The sequence below is a fragment of the Dendrobates tinctorius genome, unplaced genomic scaffold (genome assembly GCF_039654945.1).
Source record: "Dendrobates tinctorius isolate UK_male_01 unplaced genomic scaffold, ASM3965494v1 ptg000257l, whole genome shotgun sequence".
NCBI classification, from domain to species: domain Eukaryota; kingdom Metazoa; phylum Chordata; class Amphibia; order Anura; family Dendrobatidae; genus Dendrobates; species Dendrobates tinctorius.
This window is the reverse complement of record NW_027361924.1, coordinates 1,937,133-1,956,352: the sequence shown is the minus strand read 5'-3', so window position 1 is coordinate 1,956,352 and position 19,220 is coordinate 1,937,133. Positions and strand designations below refer to the sequence as shown.

Below are 19,220 nucleotides of genomic sequence, written 5' to 3'. Positions count from 1 at the left end.
ATAGTAGTTATATTCTTGTATATAGGGGTAGTATTATAGTAGTTATACTCTTGCACATAGGGGGCAGTATTATAGTAGTTATATTCTTGTACATAGGGGGCAGTATTATAGTAGTTATATTCTTGTACATAGGGGGCAGTATTATAGCAGTTATGTACAGGGTCAGGCTTGACAGAACACAGCTCAGCTTTGCTGAATGTCTCCACTGTACATAATTAAGAATAAATCGCTGTGTGTTGGGCGTTATCTCAGAATTCGTGGCCCCGGACCCTGCTGCTGAGGGTCTCCTGTTCTGTGGGAGGCTGCTGTATTTTGACAGGGGGTGAGATAAGCGGTGCTAATCTGCAGAGCAGTAATGATTATAGGGTTAGCTCATGTGAAGTGTGTGGTCAGTCTCCCGGCTCGTTAATATTGTGATGTGCAGAATGATAACATTAATGATGATGTGAGCCAACATGACCCCACTGATATTCCATGTGCATAAGGCAGGTGGGACTTAGTCATGAGGCCTGTGGGTCAGGGTGTAATCCCAGTGCTCGGGGGAGAGACATTATGGGGTTCCCACCTGGGAATAGGGTTGTCCGCCTTTTCTGGGGTTGTTCGCACATATGGAAGGCATTGTGCTGGGAACACACACACAGCGAGCGCCCTCAGCCTCCTCTCTGCAGGCTCCCTACCTCGGATACACACTGCCTCCCCTATTAACCTCCGCTTAACCCCTTAATGTCCACAGCGGTGCAATAAAAATGGCGATTCCATCGTTGTTCGGCAGCTCCAGTTATTGCTGTCAGAAATCTGCAAAAATATAATAATACCTATTATCCTATGAAAAGAAAAATGGGGTATATTTAGACAAATAATTTATTTCCACTAGGTGGCAGTATAGAGCACAAGACGTCTGGGAGCCCTGGTGGGCTGGTGGGTTTGGCGCCAAATTCTTCCAAATTGTCAAAATGGCCTTGAAAAATTGGGGTAAATTCTAAAATGTATTTGAGGCAAATTTATCACCGAATTTGTGCCTTTTATTATTTTTTTAGCTTTTTTGCGTAACTCATTTTTATGTGTTACACTTTTTTTTTGCCTCTTTTTTTCAGTTTTTTTTAAATTATTTTTTTATAAGTTGCAAATAAATAATAAAAGGAAAACTCTTAAAAAAAAAAAAAAAAAAAAAAAGAAAGAAGAAATACCCAAAGTTCCAAAATTATATTTCCAGGGTTACCATGGGGGTAATTTTTAAACTGATATTTATTTTTTATTTATTTCTTAAGGATTATTCATATTTTAATGGTAAAGTAGCGTAAAGCGAGCACAAAAAATATGAGTTTGCTTAAAAAAAAACCCAAAACTTATTTTCTTACTATTTTGATTTTTTTTTAGGGATTAAAATCACTCGATCCTTTTAAATAAGCTTTAAAATGTTGCACTTTAATCCTGAACCCCTCCAAAAATGAAGACTCTAATGTACATGTTTGCAACATTTTGAAATGTCAAAATTAATAATTTATTTCTATTTTTTCATTTAATTTTTGGAATATCACATGGCTGTTTAAAGAGGATTGTCCAATAAAACCAACATGTATCCACTATCGTCAGGATAGATGGTAAATTTGAGGCTGTTGTGGGTGTGGCTGCTCAGACCCCTATCGATCCCGAGATCAAGAAGGGTCATAGTCCTTTAAAAATAGAGCGGTACTGAGCATGTGCGACCATCCTTCCTATAGAGCAGTGGTCGCACATGCTCACTATCGCTGCGTTCACGTAGGGGACTTTAGAGCAGGGCTGTGGAGTCGGGGCTCATTTTTGTGGAGTCGGTATAAAATGGACCGACTCCTAAAATATATAATAAATTGGGTACAGTATTTCAATGCAGAGTATGCTGAATATTTTCATAGGAATTTGGGAAAGTTATGAAATGTCCTATAAATGACTGTTATATTCCTGATCTAAGGCTACATTCACACACAGCGTTTTTGCTGCGTTTTTTGAGGATACGTTTTTCAGCTGCAAAAGCAGATCAGCTTTTTAAAAAACCGCATCACCTGAAAGGTTTTTGAGCTCATAGATAATGTTTTCAATAGCAAAAGCAGATTAGAAATCTGCTCTATCTATCCATTTATCCATATCTGTCTATCCATATCATATCTGTACCGAAAAGAATGAAAGGCAGGTAGCACACAGACTAACACTCCTTTTTTTTTTTTTTTTTTTTTTTTTTTTTAAGCACCAGTCAGGTACACCTCATAGCTGCCCAAAAGGACGCCCAGGACAGGCATTGCTCGTCTTCAGTAACACATCCACATCAATTGATAGTTGGAATAAACAGACTGCATTCATTACCACATCTTCTTAAGGTGCAGGCTTTATTTTCAAGTGTAGGGGTGTGCAGTATGAGGTTCTGCAGCAGCTGAGGTGTGCAGTATGAGGTTCGGCCCCCCCTTGGTTTGAGATAGATAGAGAGATATATATATATATATATATATATGTCACGGGGTCCTTCTCTGGTATCACACAATCAACAGAGCAAGCGAAGAGCGAACAATTCCAAGACCTTTATTCAGGCAAAAATACGAAAAGGTCCATATTCAGTCCACCACACAAAGGATAAGATAGTCCAGAATAAGAATGCAGTCAAGTATCAGGATAAAATGTCCAGGGAAACGAGATTCCACAACTCTAGCATTCAGAGGATAAAAATGGATCCTTCTCTCTGAAATGCAGCCTTTTCACCATCATGTCTATACCGGAACTGACCTGTCCAGCTGCCGTTCTTCCCCCCACCCCCTTCCTTGTCCAGGGGTAGTCCAACAAGTTGCCTCCCAGAGGACAACAAAAGGCCGTAGGGATTAATGCACTACAGGGGGTCATCAAGAGACAGATACAGTGAGGCTGTAGACTTACAATGTAATAAGAAAAACACTATGAAAATAACTGGAATTGTTAAAAATAGGAATATACAAAAAATGACATCCACATAACATATCACACCATCACAACCTCTCCCCCTCATAATAAGTGAGCACACCATGAGGTCTACACAGACCTCTGGCCTGCTCACTTTAGTCCACATTGCTCAGTTATTTATAGTTCCTTGTACAGTGGCAGGGGTAGGTCGGCCTGGGGAGCCTATGGTTCTTCTTGTCGAGACAGTCCATCGGCGTTCTGGTGTTGGCTTCCTCGCTTGTATTGGATGGAGAAGCTGTAGGGTTGTAGGGACAAGCTCCACCGCAGCAATCTTCCATTGTCCCCTGATACGCGGTTCAGCCATGTGAGGGGGTTGTGGTCTGTAACAATTGTGAAGTTTCTGCCATACAAGTAGGGCTGCAATTTTTTTAGCGCCCATATGATGGCAAAGCACTCCTTTTCAATAGTGGCATAGGCAACTTCCCGATCCAGTAGTTTCCGACTGGCAAAAGCAACAGGATGTTCTTCTCCGGCGGCGTTCACTTGGCTAAGTACTGCCCCAATCCCAAAGGTGGATGCATCTGTCTGCACGAGGAACCTGCGGTTATAATCCCGGGCAGCCAAGACAGGAGCAGTGACGAGGGCAGTCGTTAACGCTGAAAAGGCATCCTCGCATGCCGTCGTCCACGTCACATTCCTAGGCATGTTCTTGCGGGTCAGGTCGGTTAGGGGCTTGGCCAAGGTGCTGAAGTTAGAAACAAATTTGCAATAGTAACCAGCAGTATCTAAAAATGCAAGTACCTGCTTTTTTGTCTGGGGTCTACACCAGTTGCTAATGGCTTCCACCTTGGTAGGCTCAGGCCTTAGTGTCCCACCCCCTACTCTATGCCCGAGGTACTGCACCTCAGCCATCCCTATTTGGCACTTATCAGGGCGAATGGTCAGTCCTGCAGTAAGGATACAGTCTACCACTATGCCCAAGTGTTTAAGATGTTCCTCCCAGGTTGTGCTAAAAATGGCAATGTCGTCTAAGTAAGCACAGGCAAAGTCCTGACATTGTTGTAACAGTCGATCTACAAGTCTCTGGAAAGTAGCGGGGGCAGTTTTCATCCCCAAGGGCATTCCCAGGAACTCATAAAGCCCAAATGGAGTAATGAAGGCTGAGCGCTCCCGAGCGTCCTCCGTTAGGGGTATCTGCCAGTACCCCTTGCTCAAGTCTAAAGTGGTCACAAATTGGGCACTGGCCAGACGATCCAATAAATCATCAATCCTGGGCATGGGATAAGCATCACTCTTGGTGGCATCATTTAGTCGTCTGTAATCAACGCAGAATCGTGTTGTACCATCCTTCTTGGGGACCAGGACGACAGGAGAGGCCCAAGAACTGTGAGATGGCTGAATAACTCCCAGTTGTTTCATCTCCTCCAGTTCGTTCTTTATCATGCCTTGAACAGCCTCTGGAACCCGGTAGGCAGCCTGCTGGATGGGGCGTTGTCCGGGGGTTTCCACCTGGTGACTGGTGAGAGTAGTCTTCCCCGGCTTTGAGGAGAAAGCAGCAGCCCTCGGCCTTAGTACGGCGACAATATCGTCCTTTTGTATATCCGATAAATGGGAGCCCAGGGGCACTTGTTCCAGTGATCCTCCCGCTTGGGCAACCTGGAGGAGATCTGGGAGATACTCGTCGTCGGCGGTATCACTAGGGGGGTGGCAGACAGCTAGAACAGGCAGAGATCGGTCGTGGTAGTCTTTCAGCATGTTAATGTGGACGGTTTTCTGTCGCCGACCACTAGAGTCCAGGGCAATAACATAGGTAGTGTCATTAATTTTCTTGACAACCTGATAAGGGCCTTCCCACACTGCTTGAAGCTTGTTGGCAGGGGAAGCAGTAATCATGAGCACTTGCTGTCCTTCCATAAATTCCCGGTTCCTGGCATTACGGTCATACCAGGTTTTTTGTCTGGACTGGGCCATTCGCTGATGTTCTTTAGCGAAGGTAGCTAGCTGGGCGAGACGGTCTCTGAGCTCTAGAACATAGGGAACGATGGGCATTCCGGTATCTGAGATGTCTCCCTCCAAATGTTCTTTCAGAAGAGTGAGAGGCCCACGGACCTTCCGGCTAAACAGTAGTTCGAAGGGAGAGAACCCTGTGGACTCTTGGGGAACCTCCCGATAGGCGAAGAGGAGATGTGGCAGGTACTTTTCCCAGTCTTTTTCAACGTCAACAAAAGCCCTCAGCATATTTTTTAGGGTTCCATTAAAGTGTTCACATAGTCCGTTGGTCTGCGGGTGGTATGGGGTGGTGCGAATGGCTCGAACACCACAGGTATGCCATAGGGACTGGACCAGATCTGACATGAACTGAGTGCCTTGATCCGACAATATTTCACTAGGAAACCCTACCCGGGTAAAGATGGTAACCAGGGCCTCGGCTACCTTTACTGCTGTAATACTGGACAGGGACACAGCTTCAGGATACCTAGTGGCATAGTCCACCACGGTCAGGATATATTTTTTCCCCGACCTGCTGGGGTGGGCCAGAGGACCTATGATGTCGACGGCTACACGTTGAAATGGTTGCTCAATTATGGGCAGGGATTGCAGGGGTACCTTATGTCGAGCTCCTGGATGCCGCATTCGCTGGCACACATCACAGGTGCGGCAATAATGGGCTACCGACTGCGAGACGCCCGGCCAGTAAAAACTTTGGGTGAGTCTCTTTTCAGTCCTTTTTCTCCCTTGATGCCCAGCCAAGGGGATGTCATGGGCCAGTTGAAGTAGCTGTGCCCTGTACTTCTGAGGCACAATGAGTTGCCTGGTCGTTGCGTCAGGGTTGCCCTGGTCACTGCCCTTTGTTACACGATAATACAGTCCGTTTTCTCGAGTGAAGCCATCCCCATTATCTCCCATGTGCCCAGTTTCTGCCTTTCGCCTAAGGGCTGCTAAGGTACTGTCACCCTCTATTTCTCTCCTAAACTCCTCTCTGTCCCAAGACTCTCCCAATGTAGTAGCAGCGAAAGTATTGCTTACCGACTCTGATGCGGTTCGTGGTGGTTGCTCTCCGGTGAGGTCCGGATGATGTAGTGCTTGTAGGGCCTGTAGTCGGGTGACTGCTCCCACAAATTGGCACTGTAACTCCCCAATGTCGTTCCCAAGGAGGATATCTGCAGGAAGTCCTCCCATAACTCCAATCCAACACAGTTTTTCTCCACAACCATAATCCAAACGCACAGAAGCTCGCTGTATATATTTGCGGGCACCGCCCCCCAGGACAATGGGAATTCCCGGACCCTGGTAAATTGCCTCGGGTCGAACCACACGGGGGTCAGCGATAGTCAAGAATTCCCCCGTGTCTCTAAATCCTGACACTTTGTATCCATCAATAAAGACATCCTTCAGGTGGCGCTGCCGTTGCTCTGAGTAGCTAAAGGACAAAGGCCAGAGTCCGTACACTCCAGGAGGGGTATCTATGGTGCCGTGGTCGGTGGTCCACTCTGGTGTGGGTGGTGGTAGCTCTTCCTCAGGTGTGGTGGAATGTACAAGATGCACTGGACGAGGTGGGGCTGCGTGGGGCTCCCTCCGAATCTTGGAGGGGCAGCCAGACTGCAAATGTCCAGGTTGCCCACACCCATAACACCTCCTCTCTGTGATACCCCCAAGTCGTGGTCGGAACTGTTGGGGCCTAGGATTGTGAGGTGTGATTGTCATCGGCTTGCGACTAGGTGGAAGGGCAGATATAATTGGAGGGGGACGGGCGCGGGAGCAGGCCGTGGTTCATTGTCTAGAAGCCTCCTCCATTGCGGCCGGATAGTAAGGGCTTCATCGGCCAGGGCTGCAGCTCTGTCCACGGTACACGATGTGCGCTCCCGGACCCATTCCCGTACCTCTGCAGGGCACTTGGCAAGAAATTGTTCTATAAGGAACGCCTGTATAACATCTTCCACAGTAAAGGTGTTTTCTGCTTCCAGCCATCTCCGACATGCCTCGGACATCTTATGTGCATACATCCTAAACGATCCACCCGTGGTGCCTGGGAGGTCTCGGAACTTGGCCCTATATGAGTCTGGGGTGATAGCATGGTAATCCAGGATAGTCCGCTTTACAATGTTATAATCCCGATTCCGCTGTGCATCAATGGTTCGGTAAGCCTCCGCCAAGCTTCCGTTCAGGAGCCCCACTAACAAACGCATCCAGCTAGAGTGGGGCACCTCCATCACAGCACACTGCTGCTCAAAGTCTTTGAAGAACCCCTCCACATCTCCAGAAGCCTCATCAAATGGCTTAAACTCTGTCCGGGTGATCCGTACAGGCTCCCGGATTGTTGGGGTTACACTCCACATTTCGTTACTCCCTTTTTCAAGCTCCATTGCTTCCTGTCTCTGCTGTGCCCGGCGGGCAGCCTCCTCCTTGTACTCCTGAGAGACGCCGGGGCCAAGAACCGCCATCTCTTCTTCATACCACACCAACCACTGGCTTTTCTGGATGGGGATCCTGGTCTCCAGTGCTCGTCCTTCAGACATCTGTGAGGAGGTGGCCGGGCTAGCGCCCACCAGTAGATCGATTAAGGCCTCTTTAGTCAGTTCCTGGTAGTTCAGGCCCAGGTCTCTGGCTCTCTCCTGTAAACTGCATACTGTCCAATTTCTGTACTCACTCTGTGGGTGGTTCTCCATTGGGTTACGCTCTGTTGATCCCACCGCTGCCGCCAGTTGTCACGGGGTCCTTCTCTGGTATCACACAATCAACAGAGCAAGCGAAGAGTAAACAATTCCAAGACCTTTATTCAGGCAAAAATACGAAAAGGTCCATATTCAGTTCACCACACAAAGGATAAGATAGTCCAGAATAAGAATGCAGTCCAGTATCAGGATAAAATGTCCAGGGAAACGAGATTTCACAACTCTAGCATTCAGAGGATAAAAATGGATCCTTCTCTCTGAAATGCAGCCTTTTCACCATCATGTCTATACCGGAACTGACCTGTCCAGCTGCCGTTCTTCCCCCCACCCCCTTCCTTGTCCAGGGGTAGTCCAACAAGTTGCCTCCCAGAGGAGAACAAAAGGCCTTAGGGATTAATGCACTACAGGGGGTCATCAAGAGACAGATACAGTGAGGCTGTAGACTTACAATGTAATAAGAAAAACACTATGAAAATAACTGGAATTGTTCAAAATAGGAATATACAAAAAATGACATCCACATAACATATCACACCATCACACTATATATATATATATATATATATATATATATATATATATATATATATATATATAATTTTTTTTTTTATATAATTAACAAAAAAGTGTGAAACAACTGAAAATATGTCTTGTATTCTAGGTTCTTCAAAGTAGCCACCTTTTGCTTTGATTACTGCTTTGCACACTCTTGGCATTCTCTTGATGAGCTTCAAGAGGTAGTCACCGGAAATTAATCATAGATCATAGAATCATAGAATCGTAGAGTTGGAAGGGACCTCCTGGGTCATCTGGTCCAACCCCCTGCTCAAAGTAGGATTCGCTAAATCATCCCAGTCAGATGTCTGTCCAGCCTCTGTTTGAAGACTTCCATTGAAGGAGAACTCACCACTTCTTGTGGCAGCTTGTTCCACTCATTGATCACTCTAACTGTCAAAAAGTTTTTTCTAATATCTAATCTGTATCTCCTCCCATTCAGTTTCATCCCATTGCTTCTAGTCTTTCCTTGTGCAAATTAGAATAAAGTTGATCCTTCTACAATGTGACAGCCCTTTAGATATTTGTAGACAGCTATTAAGTCTCCTCTCAGTCTTCTCTTTTGCAAACTAAACAATCCCAAATCCTGCAACGTTTCCTCATAAGACAGGGTTTGCAGACCAGTCACCATTCTTGTTGCTCTTTTCTGAACTTGCTCCAGTTTGTTGATGTCTTTTTTAAAATGTGGTGCCCAAAACTGGACACAATATTTCAGATGAGGTCTGACCAAAGAGGAGTAGAGGGAAATAATGACTTCACGTGATCTAGACTGTATGCTTCTGATAATACATCCTAGAATTGCATTTGCCTTTTTTGCTGCTGCATCACACTGTTGACTCATATTCAGTCTGTGATCTATTAATATACCCAAGTCTTTTTCACATGTGCTGTTGCTTAGGTCTATTCCTCCCATTCTGTATATGCTCTTTTCATTTTTATTGCCCAGATGTAGTACTTTGCATTTTTCCCTGTTAAAAACCATTCTGTTAGTTGCTGCCCACTTCTCCAGTTTATTTATATGTTTTTGAATCCTCTCTCTCTTCTCTAGTATTAGCTATCCCTCCTAGCTTTGTGTCATCAGCAAATTTAATCAGTTTACCCTCAATTCCTTCATCTAAATCGTTGATAAAGATGTTGAACAATACAGGGCCCAGGACAGAGCCCTGTGGTACCCCACTTGAAACATTCTTCCAACTGGATGTGCAGCCATTTACAACCACTCTTTGCGTCCGATCACTAAGCCAGTTATGAATCCACCTAACAGTTGCCTTGTCCATTCCATACTTAGTCATTTTTTCAATAAGGATTGTATGAGAGACTTTGTCAAATGCTTTGCTGAAGTCAAGATATACTATATCTACAGCATTTCCTTGATTCACCCAATCAGTGATTCCATCATAGAAGGAAATTAAGTTAGTCTGACATGACTTATTAGTTACAAACCCATGCTGACTCTGTTTAATCACTTCATTCTTATCCAGGTACTGACATACATGTTGTTTAATAATTTGTTCAAAGATCTTTCCTGGTATAGAAGTCAGACTCACCGGCCTATAGTTGCCTGGGTCCACCTTCGTCCCCTTTTTGAAGATAGGAACAACATTTGCTCTTCTCCAGTCTTCTGGGAGTTCTCCTGTTCTCCAAGAATTTTCAAAGATTATGGAGAGGGATTCAAAAATTTCTTCTGCTATCTCCTTCAGTACTCTGGGATGTAATTCATCTGGACCTGGAGACTTGAATTCATTTAGGTTAGCTAAGTGTTTCCTCACTATCTTTCTGTTTATAGATATCCTTGATTCTTCTATTCCCTTAATAGGACAGTGAAGAACAGCTGATGTTACATTTCCTTTCTGAGAGAAAACAGATGCAAAATAGGAATTTAAAAGTTCGGCCTTCTCAACATCCTGTCTTACCATTTCATCATTTTCATCCTGTAAAAATCCTATAGCATCTTTGACTTTTCTTTTACTTTTGACATATCCCCAAAATCCTTTATTATTGCTTTTGACATCTCTTGCAAGTCTCAATTCATTGTCAGCTTTAGATAATCTGATTTGTGCCCTGCAGGTTCTGCAGACAGCATTATATTTTTCTTTAGATATGCCTCCCTCTTTCCATTTTTTAAACATTTTTTTCTTCCTTTTTAGCATGTGGTTAAGTTCTGTGTTCATCCATCCTGGCTTCCTTAAATGCTTCCTATTCTTCCCTCTTTTCGGAATTGTTAACAATTGTGCTTTGAGAATTTCATTTTTCAAGATTTCCCATCCTTCCTGGACATTTTTGTCTTTAAGGATATCCAGCCATTGGATCCCTCCAATTCTCTTTCTGAATCCCTTAAAATCTGCCTTTCTGAAATCTAACCTTGACTTCTGAGTCTTCACAGGTCTTCCGCCTCTAGTTATCCAAAATTCTAAAATAGCATGGTCGCTACCTCTTAGGGTTCCAGCCACTTTTACCTCCTCAACCATTTCCTCCCTGTTTATAAGGATTAGATCCAAGGTAGCAGTTCCCCTTGTTTTCTCCTTTACCTTTTGGAAGATAAAGTTGTCAGCAAGAGAGGATAAGAATTTCCTTGACCTGTTAGTTTTGCCTGAGAGAGATTCCCAACAAATGTCTGGATAGTTGAAATCTCCCATGACCACTATGTCATATTTTTTGGAGAACTCGGCCTTTTGACGCATAAAGAGTTCATCCATATCTTCAGCTTGCACAGGCGGCCTGTAGTAAATGCCTACAATGGTGTCCTTTCCATTGTTCTGTCCTTGTATTCTTACCCAAACAGTTTCCACAGAACTCCCAGTCTCTGAAGCTTCAATCTCTGTTCAGATATACGCGTTTCTAACATACAATGCGACACCCCCTCCTCGTTTATCAAGTCTGTTTCTTGCAAATAAGTTGTATCCTTCTAGTCTTGTATTCCAATCATGTGTATTGTCCCACCAAGTTTCAGTTATTCCAATGACATCATATTTCTTTTCCTGTGTTAGTAGTTCCAATTCTCCTTGTTTGTTGCCCATGCTTTGTGCATTAGTATAGAAACCTTTTTTGTTTGTGATTGGTTTCTCTTTCTCCAATATTTTTATTAATTAAATTCTTTTGTCTTTGTTCTTCCTTTCCACTTCTAATAGCAGAGTTCTCAATAGCATTTGTCAGGTGTATGGCTTTTTCTGGTCTTTTGCTTCCCTTCCCATGTTGTTCTAGTTTAAAGCTATCCTTATAAGTGTAGAAAGGCGACTTCCAAATACATGCTTTCCAGTCTTCGTAAGGTGCACCCCATCTCTAGCAAGTAGTCCATCGTATAAGTAGTTCACTCCGTGATCCATAAATCCAAATCTTTGCTGACGGCACCATCGACGTAGCCAGTTGTTCACCTGCAGAATCTTATTCCACCTCCTTGTTCCATGGCCATCCACTGGGAGGATGGAAGAGAAGACCACCTGCGCTCCCAGTTCTTTCACTTTCTTGCCTAAGTCTTCAAAGTCTCTGCAGATGGTTTCCAGGTCGTTTCTTGCGGTGTCATTTGTCCCCACATGTAGTAGCATGGTTTTCACTTCACAGGTGTGCCCTGTCCGGTTTAATAAGTGTGATTTCTTGCCTTATAAATGTGGTTGGGACCATCAGTTGTGTTGTGCAGAAGTCTGGTGGATACACAGCTGATAGTCCTACTGAATAGACTGTTAGAATTTGTATTATGGCAAGAAAAAAGCAGCTAAGTAAAGAAAAACGAGTGGCCATCATTACTATAAGAAATGAAGGTCAGTCAGTCGGAAAAATTGGGAAAACTTTGAACGTGTCCCCAAGTGCAGTGGCAAAAACCATCAAGCGCTACAAAGAAACTGGCTCACATGAGGACCGCCCCAGGAACGAAAGACCAAGAGTCACCTCTGCTGCGGAGGATAAGTTCATCCGAGCCACCAGCCTCAGAAATCGCAGGTTAACAGCAGCTCAGATTAGAGACCAAGTCAATGCCACACAGAGTTCTAGCAGCAGACACATCTCTACAACAACTGTTAAGAGAAGACTTTGTGCAGCAGGCCTTCATGGTAAAATAGCTGCTAGGAAACCACTGCTAAGGACAGGCAACAAGCAGAAGAGACTTGTTTGGGCTAAAGAACACAAGGAATGGACATTAGACCAGTGGAATTCTGTGCTTTGGTCTGATGAGTCCAAATTTGAGATCTTTGGTTCCAAACACCATGTCTTTGTGCGACGCAGAAAAGGTGAACGGATGGACTCTACATGCCTGGTTCCCACCGTGAAACATGGAGGAGGAGGTGTGGGGGTGTGGGGGGTTCTGTTGTGAGTTCATTTTCCCCTTCACTACTGAGGCCCGAGGAACTCCCTCTTCTGGTGAAGAAAGGTAGTGAGCCTGATTATCAAACACCTGAGCCTGATGATGATGACTGGCTGAGTTGAGTTACTGACTGGATATAAGGCTGCCGACGTCCTTCTGCCCTGCGGGTGATTTCTCTGTGGGATCCTTGGAGACCAGTCTGAATTCCTGCTCTTCTAAAGCTAAGTTTTCTGCTCGGCTTTTTGCATTTGTGCTTTGACTTTGTTTTGCTTTGTTTTTCTGGATTTCTGCCATTCCCTGCTGGGGTGAGCTGAATTCCTTTAGCTCTGTCTTCTGAAAATACCTGAGTGCTGATTTAGTTTTTGAAGCCTAGCTGCTTCAGGGTCTTTTTCCATATCCGCTTGTTGGCTTATGTCTTTGATAGGGTTTTGGCAGATTGCAGACAGCAACCTTCCTTTCCTGTTCTGTTTAGTTAGCTTGGGCCCCATCGTTTGCTCAGCCTATCTTTCTATCTGTGTGAGTGTTTTTTCATCTTGCTTCACCGTCATTATATGTTGGGGGCAGCCTTTTACTTTGGGGTCTGCTCTGGGGCAGTTTAGATTTCCTTTTCTGTCTTTAGGCTATTTAGCTCTCCGGCTGTGATCGAGGGGTCTAGGGCACCGTAGGAACCCCCCACGGCTACTGCTAGTTGTGTTGATAGGTTCAGGGGTCTGCAATCTGATAGTTGCCAACTTCTCTGGTTTTCTGGGCGTAGCTTCTATTTTTGTGTCTGCCTCCTACGGTGACTCAATCATAACAGGGGGCTTTGCTGGTGACACTGTTGGGGATTTATTCAAAATTGAAGGCATACTGAACCAGCATGGCTACCACAGCATCTTGCAGTGGCATGCTATTCCATCCGGTTTGCGTTTAGTTGGACCATCATTTATTTTTCAACAGGACAATGACCCCAAACACACCTCCAGGGTGTGTAAGGGCTATTTGACCAAGAGGGAGAGTGATTGGGTGCTACGCCAGATGACCTGGCCTCCACAGTCACCAGACCTGAACCCAATCAAGATGGTTTGGGGTGAGCTGGACCGCAGAGTGAAGGCAAAAGGGCCAACAAGTGCTAAGCATATCTGGGAACTCCAAGACTGTTGGAAGACCATTTCCGGTGACTACCTCTTGAAGCTCATCAAGAGAATACCAAGAGTGTGCAAAGCAGTAATCAAAGCAAAAGGTGGCTACTTTGAAGAACCTAGAATACAAGACATATTTTCAGTTGTTTCACACTTTTTTGTTAATTATATAATTCCACATGTAATTCATAGTTTTGATGCCTTCAGAGTGAATCTACAATTTTCATAGTCATGAAAATAAAGAAAACTCTTTGAATGAGAAGGTGTGTCCAAACATTTGGTCTGTACTGTATATATGTAATCGATATTATACAGTGTATTACATATTTACAATTTATTACAGTTTTTTGTGTTCTAAAGTTGTATTCCAATAAATAGATATTCTGTTCTATCTAAATATCTTGATTATTGGATCATAAAAATGATTAAATGTCTGATGTTCACATTGTACTACAATAAATTTTTCACTTAAATATAAGCAATATGTGTGGGAGTCGGAGTCGTGGAGTCGGTGTAAGGGAAATTGAGGAGTCGGAGTCGCAGGTTTGGCTTACCGACTCCACAGCCCTGCTTTAGAAACCCCGTTTTTGGCATTGATTACCGTCCCAGCTGTCAGATCCCATCAGTCATACATTTATCATTGCTCCTGTGGCTTGCTCATAAATGTTTCTTCTAGAACTGTCACTTTAAACGGATTATTCTCTTTATCTATGGATATTTTCGGAAAGAGTTCGTCAAAACAAGAAATTTTGCAATTTGCCGCTTGTTAAAATTTGCAGCCGTTCTTCAGATATTAACACTTTTTCTTTTGTTGACCTCTCGTCGCCTTGGAAACCGACCACCGCTGCTGTCTAGCTTGTAACCTCGGTGATGAAGGTGGCTGGAATTTAGGAGGTAACGGTATGCTCCAGCTTCAAAGCAGAGCTTAAAGGCTCGATTAGAAAAGAGCTTGTAAGCACTGTGCGTGTTTTGCTGTCCATCAGCGGTGGTCGGTCTCCTAGGCGACCAGCTGTAAGCACCAAAAAAAGTGTTAATATCTCAAGAACGGCTGGAAATTTTAACAAGCAGCAAATTGCAAAATTGCTTGTTTTTACAAGCTCTATCCGACAATACCCATTTCTAAAGACGAGAAAAAAACCCCCTTTAAATACAATTCAGTTGTAGTTGTGTAGATGATGCAACTTGTATCAGGGTCCTGCTTCTGGAACCCCCATTAATCTGCTTAGAGGAAGGTCCACCTAATGGTCCGGGGGTCCTTAGTCTGAGATCCCCCTTTTATGACGTTCATATGGGGTGGGGGTCCCCTCTTGTAACGTATGGCATATGTAAAGGGGGTTGTCTGATGGGTACTTGCAAATCAAAATATTAACGTTATGTCATCCAGCCGCCATCTTCCTCGGACCCCCGAGACCCCCCGCTCGGGGTCCATAATGGTCCCGTAATTATGGGTGTATGAAGCCGGATCTGGGCCAGCGCTATCACCCCAATATTTCCCCTTCGTGTAGGTCTGAATTAGGGGCGATCACCCCCCCCAGCTGTTTTCTTAGGGCCTGTATTTTCATCTTCGGACCCCCCTATTTTAATGCAGACCTTACACGCCAGAGATCTTTCTTCTTCATTTTCGAAAACAATATTTACCAGTAAATTACGTGGCGCAGTTAACCCCTCCTCGTACAGTAGAGCAGCCGACGGCTTTTTCCGTATTGGGCTTTTTTTTTATGGTTGGGGGGGATGGCGGTGATGGGGATGCAAGTGTTAAAAAGAAGGAACATTTCTTCCCCCCTGAGAGGGCACTGTGCTGAACCGGAAAAATATCAAAACCGCAGCCTCTCCCTATGTCCTCTCGCTCCCACCCGGCACCAGCTTGGCGCCCCCTCTAACACCCATCCTCCCCTCTCCTGACAGAGGAAGGATAGAGGGATGCTGCGTCCACTCCACGGGACGGGTGGGTGGGAGATTGGATGTATCCCCCCCATGTATCTGGGGAGAAGCTGATGCTTTCCAGCTCTTCTCATAAAATAATAACAATAGCAGATTTGGCAGAGAGACGAGGAGCGGGGCAGCCCCACCACGCCCGGTGCGGAGCGCCAGCAGTGTATGCCCTGGCATGGAGGGGGCTTCCCAGCAACACTTCTTACACAGCCTCTGCTCTATCCATGGGGTGGGGGGCACACAGTTCCAATTTTCCTACTGAAGTGACCCACCATGTAGTCCGTGTAAACCCTGAAGCATCGTATCCATACTGTCCTGGTGAGCTAGTGGGGAAATGATCGTCCCTGGTGGCCCAGAGGTTACATTTAGTTTGCAAGAAGCTAATTGTAGCTGGTTTCTGAAGAGACTAGCAAATAAACGAAAGAGACAAGCAAATAAGCAGCGATCTCTTCTCTAAAATCGGGCGGAATGGTCTGATAATGCGCTATATCAGCCGGTCAGTGATCGCAGCAGTTCGGTTTTATATGCATTCTGCATTAACCATGTAGCCCAGTGTCATTGTGTTATCCCTGGTCATCTGGTGGGTATTTAATCGGTGGTCATACACTGTCATTTTGTTCTCCCTGGACATCCAGTGGCATTTTGTGATCCCTGGTCATCTGGTGGCTTTGTTTGATCTGTGATTATCCAGTGGCATTTTGTCATCCATTGGCATTGTGTAGTTCCTGGTAATACAGTGGTATTTTGTGTTCCCTGGTCATCTAGTGGCATTGTATCATACCTGGTCAAATAGTGGCATTGTGTAATCCCTGATCGTCTATTGGCATTAATAATCCCTGGTCACCTAGTGTCATTGTATCGTCCCTTGTCATTGAGTGTCATTGTATTGTCCCTGGTCATCTAGTGACATTGTATCATCTCGCGGCATTGTATAGTTTCTTGTCATTGAGTGGCATTGTATTGTCCCTGGTCATCTAGTGTCATTGTATCGTCTCGTGACACTGTATAGCTCCTTGTCATTGAGTGACATTGTATTGTCCCTGGTCATCTAGTGTCATTGTATCGTCTCGTGACACTGTATAGCTCCTTGTCATTGAGTGTCATTGTATTGTCCCTGGTCATCTAATGACATTGTATCATCTCGCGGCATTGTATAGTTTCTTGTCATTGAGTGGCATTGTATTGTCCCTGGTCATCTAGTGTCATTGTATTGTCTCGTGACACTGTATAGCTCCTTGTCATTGAGTGACATTGTATTGTCCCTGGTCATCTAGTGACATTGTTTCATCTCGTGACACTGTATAGCTCCTTGTCATTGAGTGACATTGTATTGTCCCTGGTCATCTAGTGACATTGTATCATCTCGTGACACTGTATAGCTCCTTGTCATTGAGTGTCATTGTATTGTCCCTGGTCACCTAGTGATATTGTATTGTCTTGTGACACTGTATAGCTCCTTGTCATTGAGTGACATTGTATTGTCTTGTGACACTGTATAGCTCCTTGTCATTGAGTGACATTGTATTGTCCCTGGTCATCTAGTGACATTGTTTCGTCTCGTGCCACTGTATAGCTCCTTGTCATTGAGTGTCATTGTATTGTCCCTGGTCACCTAGTGATATTGTATTGTCTTGTGACACTGTATAGCTCCTTGTCATTGAGTGACATTGTATTGTCCCTGGTCATCTAGTGACATTGTATAGCTCCTTGTCATTGAGTGTCATTGTATTGTCCCTGGTCACCTAGTGATATTGTATTGTCTTGTGACACTGTATAGCTCCTTGTCATTGAGTGACATTGTATTGTCCCTGGTCACCTAGTGATATTGTATTGTCTTGTGACACTGTATAGCTCCTTGTCATTGAGTGACATTGTATTGTCCCTGGTCACCTAGTGATATTGTATTGTCTTGTGACACTGTATAGCTCCTTGTCATTGAGTGACATTGTATTGTCCCTGGTCACCTAGTGATATTGTATTGTCTCGTGACACTGTATAGCTCCTTGTCATTGAGTGACATTGTATTGTCCCTGGTCACCTAGTGATATTGTATTGTCTTGTGACACTGTATAGCTCCTTGTCATTGAGTGTCATTGTATTGTCCCTGGTCATCTAGTGTCATAGTATAAGCCCAAGGGACTGAAGAGAGAGCAGAGAGGCTGTCAATGGCCGGCTGCTCCGTGCTCTGAGATCAGTCAGGATCACGCTGCTCGCTTGATAGAACCCCGCGGCCAGAAGCAGTGGGCCCCATGTTTCATACCTTGCCTTTAGTGATGTCTGCTCCCTGGTATTTGGATAGCTTTGTGTTGTCCCTGGTGAGCTAGTGGGATTGTGATCATCTGAGGTTTCCTGGTTCTGACAAAAACCTGAACTCGTTAGAAGAGAGGAGCAATTGGCAGCCGATCCGCTGATTGTTCTGCGCTGTTGCTGCGCATGTTCTACGCCTCGCACACCGTCGGTACGCGCCTCTCCCCCTCCTGCTTTACCCTTCCACAATTCGGCTACAAATAATTTAAAGATGTTTTGTCTCCTTCAATTACACAAGGCCTCAGCCTGGAAGCTTCGCAAATCCCACATCCTTACGTAACCCCTTCCCAGCAGCTCCGGTCTAGATTGTGCCGTCCTTGAAACAGATGGAAGTGGCCACAGCGAGAGCGCCAGCGATGGGCCGATCTCCTGTATCACCTCTCCGGGAGTGATGGCGGCCAACTCTCATTTAATGCCTTGTCTTCTCTCATTGCAGACGCAGCCGGTGCCAAACCCGTTGGCGTATTTCATGCACCGCAACCCAGTGTGGTTCCACCAGTTTGAAACCTCGGTCAATCATTTCATCGAACTAGTCGTGCCGTTTTTTATATTCATGGGAAGACGCATGTGTATTCTCAATGGGGGCCTGCAGATCCTCTTCCAGGTGAGGTCACGCCGGTAATATAGCAGACATATTTTTATACATAGGGGCAGTATCATAGTAGTTATATTCTTGTACATAGGGGCAGTATTATAGTAGTTATATTCTTGTACATAGGGGGCAGTATTATAGTAGTTATATTCTTGTACATAGGGGCAGTATTATAGTAGTTATATTCTTGTATATAGGGGCAGTATTATAGTAGTTATATTCTTGTACATAGGGGGCAGTATTATAGTAGTTATATTCTTGTACATAGGGGCAGTATTATAGTAGTTATATTCTTGTACATAGGGGCAGTATTATAGTAGTTATATTCTTGTACATAGGAGACAGTATTATAGTAGTTATATTCTTGTACATAGGGGCAGTATTATAGTAGTTATATTCTTGTACATAGGGGCAGTATTATAGTAGTTATATTCTTGTACATAGGGGCAGTATTATAGTAGTTATATTCTTGTACATAGGGGCAGTATTATAGTAGTTATATTCTTGTACATAGGGGCAGTATTATAGTAGTTATATTCTTGTACATAGGGGCAGTATTATAGTAGTTATATTCTTGTATATAGGGGCAGTATTATAGTAGTTATATTCTTGTACATAGGGGCAGTATTATAGTAGTTATATTCTTGTACATAGGGGCAGTATTATAGTAGTTATATTCTTGTACATAGGAGCAGTATTATAGTAGTTATATTCTTGTACATAGGGGCAGTATCATAGTAGTTATATTCTTGTACATAGGGGCATTATTATAGTAGTTATACTCTTGTACGTAGGGGGCAGTATTATAGTAGTTATATTCTTGTACATAGGGAGCAGTATTATAG

At 44.3% G+C, this 19,220-nt stretch overlaps 1 protein-coding gene across 2 annotated transcripts in view; it reads left to right on the top strand.

The window, feature by feature from the left end:
* LMF1 (lipase maturation factor 1) overlaps positions 1-19,220 on the top strand; it is a 229,513-nt gene that overhangs the window by 113,136 nt on the left and 97,157 nt on the right. For both annotated transcript variants that reach the window (XM_073558439.1, XM_073558440.1), the window contains one exon: positions 18,220-18,387. In XM_073558439.1, the coding sequence (XP_073414540.1) occupies positions 18,220-18,387 (168 nt within the window). The remainder of the gene's footprint in view (positions 1-18,219; positions 18,388-19,220) is intronic.